The sequence below is a fragment of the Acipenser ruthenus genome, chromosome 13 (genome assembly GCF_902713425.1).
Source record: "Acipenser ruthenus chromosome 13, fAciRut3.2 maternal haplotype, whole genome shotgun sequence".
Lineage (NCBI taxonomy): Eukaryota > Metazoa > Chordata > Actinopteri > Acipenseriformes > Acipenseridae > Acipenser > Acipenser ruthenus.
In genome coordinates, this window is record NC_081201.1 from 36,818,193 (window position 1) to 36,829,066 (window position 10,874).

Below are 10,874 nucleotides of genomic sequence, written 5' to 3' on the forward strand. Positions count from 1 at the left end.
TTTAATTATGCAGTTGTTTATTTGTTTATTTATTTATGTATTAACATTATTCAAGATTACGTCGCAGTTATTCCTTAAGTTTCAAAATGTAAACTATAGTTATTGTGGAGTTAGAATGTTCTCTTCAGCCACATTGTTTGCCCTTCATTTCAGAACTGTTCTTTTGTTTACAGATTAATATTAGAAAACAAGCGGCAGGGCCTGTGCTTATTAAAAAGCGAAAAATAGACATTCCAAAAATGAACCAAAAAAATCTTAAACTAAATAAAATCACAATGCCCCGGTTTTTATATAAACACATGCAGACACAAAAACAGATTAATGTAAGCATCTTGCCGCCCATTTTCACGTGTTTCAACACGGATATTCCTGAACAAGCTTTGAATAGTATTTACATTTTTAAAAAACTTAACATTATTATTCTCCACCAAATATTTGGAGTTGTTTAGTAAAAATAGGAAATCGGTGAATGGTTTGTATATTCATACTGATTCCAGGCAGTCGATACACATTGTAAGATGACGCTTTGCGTGGTTGCTCCAGTTAACTTTATAAGGAGCCTCGGTTGGCAGCAGTCTGATTTTTGGGGCTTGGTTCGTGTAGAAACTCCTTCCCTTTTCTTCCTGTTTGTCAGTCAAAGAGCCTCTCTTAGTCGCCAGCCAATGGAGTTCCAGGGCCTAAACCCGCAGGCTCTGTCTCACCAAGGCCTTTTGGCAGTATGATTGATGTTTTAGTTTCTGCAGCAGGCAGAATCCTAAAGCAAAAACAAAACAAAAAACCACGACTCCAGCTCTACCTTACTCACTTCCACCATCCGCACGGCTTTGCCAGCAACTGAAGCGAGACTAAGCAACATTTGTACCTCCGATCTGATAACGCGATCAGACTGGGGGACCTCTATTTTTTTCATGCGAAGGGTTAATCAAACCATGGATCATATAGGGGCCCATCACATCCACCAGTCGCATGCAGAACCCATCAGTTTTGGAATCGATCAAATTCTGAACAGTTCGGATCAAGGGAGTTGCATGATCTCCAACTCTGGGCTGCAAGATTCGGACTATGGATTGGGATGCGTTGTGAGCAGTGCCTACAATACGATGACTGGCAACTACAACACCAACAATACTGTGGGATACAACAACAGCGCCTGTAGCATGGCATCGCTGACTGGGGTTTACAATGTCAACATGGGCATGAACATGAACGGGAATAACCTGAATTCGGCAGGCGTGATCCGCGTGCCAGCGCACAGACCCTTAGGTAGTATTCACCAGACTATGTCCACCGGTTTGCCAACCGTGCCAAGTATGGGCAGCGTGAACGGGATGAATAATCTTACGGGACTGACTTTTCCTTGGATGGAAAGTAATAGAAGATACACGAAAGACAGATTTACAGGTAAGCGTCTAGAATAACATACTGCACTCTTGCAGTAGCGCACGCTTCGTCTTTTCTAACTTTGCAGCTAAAAATGTGTCTAATAAGACCGGTTTCATTCCAGACAGTAAAACCGAACGTTTTGTTTACACTCACAAAACAAGTGTTGGTTAGTTACTAAATTCTACACCAAACTGCCCTTTTAAGGAGATCAAAATGCAGCGCGTTTAGAAAGTGTATGGTTAATCCAAATGAAAATAAAGCTCTCCTGTATTACCTATACGAATAGAGCTCGTGGCATTCTCCAATCAGTAATTCATTCTAAACAAAAGCTAAATATTACGTAAGAAACATTACATTACGATTGCTTTACGTGACTCAAGCCCTATTCATGATGTTATCAGGTTACACGGTGCTATGTTTGTAACTAATAACTGCAATTTTATGGATTAGATAATGTTGGAAAATTAGAAAATAAAGCCGAGGTGCGATGATAGTTTTAAAATGTATGTCGACAACAAGATATTGCTTTGGTATTCTGATAGATTCAGAAACAGGTAATTCCTCTAAACATGCTATTATTATTATTATTATTATTATTATTATTATTATTATTATTATTATTATTATTATTATAAAAATGCCATTGCTAAATATACTAAATGTTAATTAAAAACTATGCTAAATAATAATACAAAAAATGCAATACCGTGCTCAATATCTCAATAGAATGCAGCCAACAATAGAATGTCTTAAAATGTCCATGCAGTGTGTGAATACATTTCTTCACTTTGAAGTAAAATTGTTAGGGAATATATAAGTGTGCAAAAGCGTATTCAAAGAAAATGTGTTCTGTTGTATAAAAAAAGGTAAAAGGCTTTATAAAGAGAATAAAATAACTGGTCAAAACTCATGTCAATGAAACCACACGTTAGCAACAGCTCCGATTAAACAGTTACACTGCTAAGGGCCGGGTGAGGCCTTTTTTAGAACAGGGAAACTCAGCTTATAACTTTGTAATCAGTCACACTGCTCTGGAAAAGATAATTATGAGTATTGGATATGCATCATTCAAATAAAACACCATTTAAAACTGTAATAATGACGTGCACACCCAAAGCAATAAATTAGCTGGACGGTATAATAATAAATATCATATAAGGATCATGATATAAAGCTATATGTATTTATTCATTTATTTACCCTATAACCACTTTATTAATGAAATGCACGTTTTAAACAGATTGTGAAACAAGTTCAACATTAAACTTTTGCAGCGTTAACGCTTTTCACTTGCAAACTTAATCTTTTCCTAGTATTTTTTGCTTTTTCATAAAACACACGTTTCCTGGATGGCAGAACTTTTGCTTCTGTGGTTATAGTAACTTCTGGTGCACGATATTGGTCATGGAAAAGGAGAGGGTGGGGTATTGACTATTTCTAAAAGAAATATATAAATATGATATATCTCTGATGTTTGCATTAAACGTGTACAATATCAATCTGATTACATTTTATATTCAACTGAATGAATAGCCTCATTTGGACAATATAGTTTATTTATGACTACATAGATTTTATGTCAAGTGAAGTATTTTTGCTGATCGATGCCTAGACAGGACATACTAAAAACAATTGGGTAACTACATATTGTATACATAGTTATTTAAAAGACAAATATTTTCCAGGAAGTGTGAGTTTTGGGAACACAGTACGACATCTGACTGGAATCGTGCCCCCGAAAGTTTGAACCCTGCAAGCACTCTGTCTCTTTATTCCTGCCTCTCCACTGGCGAAGCTTTTTTAATACCTTGCTCATTTTTGCCGCTTGCTTTTGCCCTGTCTGTCTCCCAATCTAGTGGCCCTCTCACCCTTCACTGTAACACGTCGTATAGGTCACCCATACCAGAATCGGACCCCACCAAAGAAGAAAAAGCCAAGAACTTCCTTCACCAGGCTCCAGATCTGTGAGTTGGAGAAGAGGTTTCATCGGCAAAAGTACTTGGCTTCAGCGGAACGGGCAGCCCTGGCAAAGGCACTCAAAATGACAGATGCCCAGGTCAAAACATGGTTCCAGAACAGAAGGACAAAATGGAGGTAAGATACGAAGTACGAAATACATAACATTTGTTCTGGTATTTTGAAGTCTTGCAAATTAAACTACTAGTATGTGTCAAATCGATCACATTAGCCAATGTAACTGGATGGCCTTACCCTTATATTTCCATATCGTGTGATTTTAAAGACTATTTACAGTACACTGTTTACAGATGTTCAGATTTAAATAGCTGTGTTTGACTACTCCTGTTTATTATCAAATGAAGGGTCTAAGTTGAATATTTGTCTGTTTTTTATGTATACAATGTACAACTATATATATATATATATATATATATATATATATATATATATATATATATATATATATATATATATATATATATATATATATATATATATATATAATGTGAGTGAACTATGTGTTAGTTTCATTACATTATTGTGGAAATTGCTATTGGACTTGTATACGTTTAAATGGTATACACTTTAATAACATACACGTGTTTTGCGCTGTGTGAATCTATAGTTATAAACACTACAGCACATGTTGCATTTAACTTTTCCATAATCGAATACATTTCAGTGCTGATTTAAACATTCTTTGTATACAGAGATTCATAAAGTAGGCTGTATGACATGTTTTTGTTGAAAATACAATCGATTTGGTCTTTTTTTTAAGTGTCATATCACATTGTGCAAATGAAATGTGTAAACGTTCTGACATCGCATCTGTTGTTTTGCATGACTGTTATAATTTCAGGCAACAAAGTAATCCTTGCTGTGCAATGATGCATTATACAAACCCACCCCCAAGCCTTCATTATGAAGGGCAGAATATCGTTGGAGACCACAAACCAGTGAGTCTCACTCCAAATGTTTCAAAGATGTATTTCTTTATTTCTTTATTTGCCATATACATCTTGAATCAGGACCAATATAGTCCAACCGTGTAATATTGTAGTATATCGATATTAATGTGTACAATTAAACATTATTATAGACCCGCCAACCAAGCATGATTCAAAATTGAGTAGACCTTTTGTGAAGAAATGTATTGTATAATGAATTACAAACTTTTGGACTATCTCGATTGTGAGTTTTAATCAATTTGAAATGTGTAAATTGCGCGATCAAACAGTAGCTATAGATACTATTTCTGTAGAATTATATGTATCTAATTACATGTATTCATAATGTCTTTTTTTAGTAGTTAGGCCTTCATACAGTGTATATTTTATATTCTAGAAAAACAGCCAAAGAATATTTATTGATATCTCCAATAAAGAGAACTAAAGGGAATTTCAAAATATATACACTGTAAAAACAAAATACCGCATTTTTACGGTAAATTTACCCTGATGTTGACTTAATAAAACTCTATTTGTAGATTAATTCTGGTGTATATTTCCGTATTATTAAAGGTACATCATTTTTTACATTTACCGAAATCAAAAAAACTGAAAAACGTGTATTAAGGTAACTTTACCCAAAGTGTACAACAATCCCAGACTATTTTTCAAACCTAACAAAGAATGTTGCAGCATGAATATATTTTTCGGAACATGTTTCTCGATCGACATGGACCAAAATAGTTTAAATGAATTCCAGCTTTTACTTCAGTGCGAATAGACATATATAAATGTAATATACACACGTCATCCTGCCTTCAACATGCATGGGGTACCTGCTTTTTCTTTGCACTAATACAATGTATGCACACGCATGACATTCATTGTCTGATGCTGGTTACAATTACAGGGTTTAAAAAAATAGAAACACATGTCATTAAAAGAAGAAGAAGAAGAAGAAGAAGAAGAAGAAGAAGAAGAAGAAGAAGAAGAAGAAGAAGAAGAAGAAGAAGAAGAAGAAGAAGAAATGCAGCCTTGTGAACGTGCAAGTCTACCATATTTTATTCTGCAAACTAAATAAATAAATAAACAGTATGTGAGGGTTACACTCATCCGCATTTTTCTGTAATTGTACCGAATGCTTCAACTTTGTATTTATGTTGGGGAGAGGCACGGAGATTCAAAAAGTTGAGTTGCAAGTGGCAAAGTAAAATTGCTGGTGGTGCTCTGTGCACGGGAGGCAATATTTCACAAAACATTTGTCTATGTGTTTATCAGCATTAGATCATAGTGTTTAAATGCGATGATACTCGAAATAATTTCAACTACAATCATCGAGGCCGCGTAAACAAATGCAAGTACATTCTGGTTTGTTTCTTTTTTTTTAACGACATTGTGATACTGTACTGTTAAAGGGCCACTGGGCCGCTTCGAAATTTAATTTACCAAGTAAATTAATCAGGCAACCGATCTACAAAATCGCATTAAGAGACCAATAATGAGATTAGTGCTCTGTAATTATCGGGTTGTGAAGCCATTTCTGTGTGTCTGTTAAGCTCCAAGACAGATGCTGTTGACAATAATATGTCGCAGATTGATGTTTTAGAGTCCATCGGCTTACCTAACATTCTAAACTAACTTTAACCCTATAATTATAGGTAACTAAAACAAGTGAGACCATGCGTTTTACTACATCGGCGCAAAGAATTGCGTGTCATCCGCTTAATCATATAAAATAAGCACTTTATCTTTCCCAAACGTAAAGTAAAAGAAAAAAACATATTGTAATGTGTGTGTCTCAGCCGAACATGTAGATAACAGTACATCAAATGAGCCTGAATTCAGATTAGTTTCAAGAATACTGATGATAACTGCTTTACACCTATTAGTTACATAAAGTGAACAAAGTTTATAATGACAAAATACAGATACGGTGCATATACGCAGAGTTATGGCAGGACTTTGGAGTGGATGGGAGACAGCATTTTAATGTCAATGAATTCAATTGGTCATGCAGAACTGTTGTTGTTAACAACAGGATTCGTTGGGGCAGATTTACTCCAGTCTTTAATTTGGTCGTATGTGTTAAATGCTTTAGAGACTTGAGATATTACTTAGTTATTTCAGCTAGTTTTGTAACATTAATTAAGGGAAACGGAAGCTTGAAAATCTGGCCCTTTTTTCTATGAAAACTATGTTGAATATGTTGTCCATTGTTATGGTGTCAGGTGTCTCATTACACCGGTTGCCTTTTCAAACTAATCAGTTTGGCAATATAGGGAATGCACTTTTCATTATATTTGATTTTGGGTTATTTTTGTAGGCGACAGACTGCAGAGGAGAGGGAAGCTGAGAGACAGCAGGCCAACAGGATACTAATGCAACTACAGCAAGAAGCGTTCCAGAAAACATTGAGCCAGCCTGTGCAAGCGGATCCCATTTGCCTTCACAACACTTCCCTGTTCGCGCTCCAGAACCTGCAACCCTGGTCAGACGACACGGGTAAAATTACCAGCGTCACGTCAGTAGCGTCCGCATGCGAATAGAAAGGACAAAGAATGGAGTCTTTATTATGCGAGCAACAGAGACAATTTGCGAGCAGCACTCCTAGATGAAGAGAAGAAACAACATGCATTTTACAATATATATATATATATAAAAAGAAGTCTCATAAGTTATATTAATGAAAAGAAATGTGGGCACAAAGTCAATTTAAACAACACAAAGCATACAAATGGCAGACATAGTCAATTTAATGATAAATGCTTTTTTATATGTAAAACACACAATAATTTTCCACGAAAAATGTAGGCCGACCGTAGTTTTCATATTTAACTTTTTTTAGTGTGTTTTATTTTGTAAAATGCCCTTGCATTGGACAAGATAAGAAACATTTCGGCTCTTCACAGCTATTTTTTTGCGAAGATTTTTGGAACGACGCTGTTTTTTATGGTTATTATTCTTGTTTTCATTACATGGTACATTATCACACGTCGATGAAATACAGTGATACACACGTTATAAAGATGAACATGTATTTTCTAGTTTACTATACGACTTGAAAATAATACCGGAGGTAGGCTATAACATGTGCAGTATTTTTTGTACAAATCCAACTGATGAAGGGAGCTGTGATATAGTCACGTTGAAAACCGCAAACTGATGGATGTATTGATCAAACCTTCAGGTTTAATACGCTGGCTGTCTTTGAGACACTTGACTTTTTATTCAGGGTAATGTCATTTCGTTCTATTGACTTTTGTTTCGTTTTGATTTCCAAGTAATGTTTCTACTTTATTTTTCAAGATAAACCGTGTTAGGATTGAAGAAAATGTCCCATTCTTGCAGTACCCCAATAGTCTTTATGATTTCCCACAGACCTCGTGAATATTGTTTTCTTGTTGTGTATCCATATTCATTTCTCATGAACAGAACCACGGAAGCACGCTACAATGTTACCCACAGAGATTTTTACAGTTTGTTATTCAATTGTACTCATGTCTTATTCATAACTTCTTTATAAACTCCCTTCATTAGAAATGCACTTACATTTATGTATATTAAGTTCTTGTGTACATTTTTGTGTAAAAAAATAAATAAACATGACATTTATTAAATTCAATATGTGTAAAGGCCGCTGTTTTAAAAGATCTGCATTAAGTTGCAGGCGATTCAGTCTCATGAATACGTATTACTTTTGAATCAACCTGAATATTCGTGTCATTTTAAGTAATATAAAAATAATAATAATTGTGACATTGGTATGAAATTAAAGCTATCATTAAGCATTTTACAATACAGCTTCATATATATACATATATACAAACACATATATACATATATACAAATAGTGACCTAGTAAATGCAGTGGAATTACAATTTGCCAAAATGATAATAGTTGCATGTGGTACAATTAGATCAGTTTACATTAAAATATAAATCCAGCATCCACATCTCTCTCTCTCTCTCTCTCTCTCTCTCTCTCTCTCTCTCTCTCTCTCACACACACAATCAAATATCATTAAGTACACCTATAGTACCATACACTCGACTCCGCAAGACTACTTTAGTATTTTTATTGGAAGCATTACACAGTACAGTATTTGCAGTTTATTAAATACCCACAGTAGCTTATACAGCATTCCTTATCAATAGAATACTGAAAAAAACATAAAACGGCAGTCGCACTGGGAGAAGGGCTTTCAGTGGGTGCTTAAGCCCTTCGTAAACAGCGCGCAAAATCAAGTGAGAATAGGGCCCTTATTCTGTTGATAGTTTGATTGATTTGTTTAATTGATATGGTTCCATATACGACGTAGACGTATCTGGTTCAGCTGCAGAGCCTTCCTTATCTGAATATAATTGTTACAAAAACAGAGCCCATTTGATCAATTGTACAGTTACTGGAATGCATAATAGTTTATAACAGCAGAGGCCTACGGATTTTCATAATGCTTCACTGTTTAATACGGTTTACAGGAGTGCGCAATTAAGCGCATGCAGTAGGTCTATTTGTTTCTGATAGCTGTCGCTACATTTACAGGCCTACTGACAAAAGCTTAGTTTGATAGCTTGGCAGTGTCAACAAAATCAAACTGATACACAAAAGCTCAATTAATCGATTTAATGACATTTTCAAATAGAGACAAACATGCAAAATTATACACGAGCTTGGCCTGGCTTGTTTGACAATAACTCATATTACAAATCAGTAAAGCATGTCGCCACATGAGCACAATATTGAAATACCTGAGATGACATTGCACTTACAAATCACTATGTTGCAAATCAGCTAAACATGCAACTGGCAAATGGTATTTTTCTTATTCTACTTGAATGTGGTCAGCTTCTAAATGTGCGTATTACTACCCTATATAGGCTATCCACACTGCCATGCTTCAGGTGCATAAGACCTATGAAATAGCTGCTGTATTTAGGCAACACAGCACTCCAATGCCTCGGTAGGCCATCGTGGCGCACCCAGTCTATTCACCCAGTCTATTTACTTCTCAACCGGGTTCTTAATTGTTTTTCTTCACTGACTGGAATACATACCTGCAATCAAAGGCACAGGTCCTAGGTTGTCAGTACCCCGTCTCGTTTATTACACTGACAGAGTGAGTTCATTAAGGAGAACGCTAGGGTTGATCTCTGATTAAGACCACAGCTTGGTTTACATTCAACACAAATGCTGTTTTATGCCCTATTATTCACACTACGTTTTGAGAATGCGATTGTTAATTGCAATGTAATTGTTTTCGGATTATTTAAAACGATGTGTTTGGATTGGAGTGTATGGCTGCAACTTTGTCTAATTTTACTGTTGTTTTTTCGCAGTGCGCAATCAAAGTAAATGATCTTCGATGGTATAGTAGCCACACTAATATTACTAATGCGATAGTTACATTTTGATGCATGTAGTTTACCCCTCCCTGTACCATTAATCTTTAAGTAACCTAGACTGGGGGAGTCGCCATGCGAGTCTGTCGTCTTCACAGCTGGGCTGTACTTTCTGTAGAACTGGGGAGAACATCTAGCTTCTTGAGAAACTCATACCAGCTCTCAACATCCCAGCTGAGCACGCATTTCTTTCCTGTGATGTTTTGACAACAATTCCCCCGCCTCATTCATCAAACAAGCATCCCTTTTAAAATGAAAAATACCCAGTTACATCTTACTTGGCAATTTAACTGGTTCTATACTCAGGATATTGATTGGAAAGTTTACATGCAAAAATGCTGAAACTAAGTAGGCTATGCTATAGCTTACATAAACGAAAAATGTTTAAAGTCACACTAATATAGTCTAAATATTATTGCTTGATACTGTTTTATTTAACTTGTAGTGTTTATTTTTGCGTTTGTTTTGTTTAGATTTTTTCATTGACTTCTTTAACTTTTTAAATACATGTTTCTTTGGATTAGCAATGTACAGTGTATGTTATATACAGCTCGCGGTATACGACGCATTGTAATATATAATTGATAATCGACAACAGATGGGCATTATATTTACCTCTAATTTTTGCTAAGTTTGTTTTTTTATTTGTTTTTGTCCAAAGTAAAAGTAAACGACAAGCAGGTTTATACTGTGATCGATAATTTTAAGTAATTTAGAGACCTCAAGTGGTCAAAATGGAAACAACATCTAATGGTGGATATTACAATAACAATAAGACATTGGTTACTACCGGTACTGCCACAGTATGACTTATAAGTTTGTCGTCTCAGTATGCACTGTAGCTACATTATGTCTTTGAAATAGTTTTGGTGTCTGGTGGTTATTGGTAGTTTCCAATAGGTGAGAGAAGGCTTTGTTGAAAGTGGTCAGATTTATTAACAGGTTAATGGTCCAAATGCACAGGCTGAGACAGAGACAGAGAGCCATTCTCGTGGAAATGCCTGCTCCTGGCTTCTGCGGTAAGTTTCTGGATGTAGAACAGTCTCTGATGCAGATACCCATAAGAAACAATTCTGCAAAAAGCTTCATTTTTTTTAAGTGTTGTTTGTGACCACACAATTTAATTGAAAAAAAAAAGCAGTTTCCTTTGCACAGTAGGACTACAGTCTAATAAAGTTGTTCTAT

The 10,874-nt window shown here is 35.5% G+C and overlaps 1 protein-coding gene across 3 annotated transcripts; it reads left to right on the forward strand.

Moving 5' to 3' along the window:
* The first annotated feature begins 602 nt into the window (after positions 1-602).
* Positions 603-7,911, forward strand: LOC117417954 (T-cell leukemia homeobox protein 1-like). Of its 3 annotated transcripts, XM_034030395.3 has the most exons (4): positions 603-1,401; positions 3,240-3,477; positions 4,202-4,298; positions 6,613-6,768. In XM_034030395.3, the coding sequence occupies exons 1-4, from the start codon at positions 909-911 to the stop codon at positions 6,640-6,642; spliced, it is 858 nt and encodes a 285-aa protein (XP_033886286.1). In that variant the 5' UTR covers positions 603-908; the 3' UTR covers positions 6,643-6,768. The 3 variants fall into 3 exon arrangements, with proteins under 3 accessions (XP_033886286.1, XP_033886284.1, XP_033886285.1); XM_034030393.3 differs by lacking the exon at positions 4,202-4,298 and having other exon boundaries at positions 6,613-7,911; XM_034030394.3 differs by lacking the exon at positions 4,202-4,298 and having other exon boundaries at positions 3,276-3,477; positions 6,613-7,911.
* The last annotated feature ends 2,963 nt before the right edge of the window (positions 7,912-10,874 follow it).

Bases quoted from the DNA above. Each gene is read 5' to 3' on its own strand.
- LOC117417954 (XM_034030393.3), top strand. From the start codon at position 909: ATGCGAAGGGTTAATCAAACCATGGATCATATAGGGGCCCATCACATC. The intron at 1,402-3,239 runs GTAAGCGTCTAG...CTCCCAATCTAG, and splicing joins CACGAAAGACAGATTTACAG to TGGCCCTCTCACCCTTCACT. The intron at 3,478-6,612 runs GTAAGATACGAA...TTATTTTTGTAG, and splicing joins AACAGAAGGACAAAATGGAG to GCGACAGACTGCAGAGGAGA.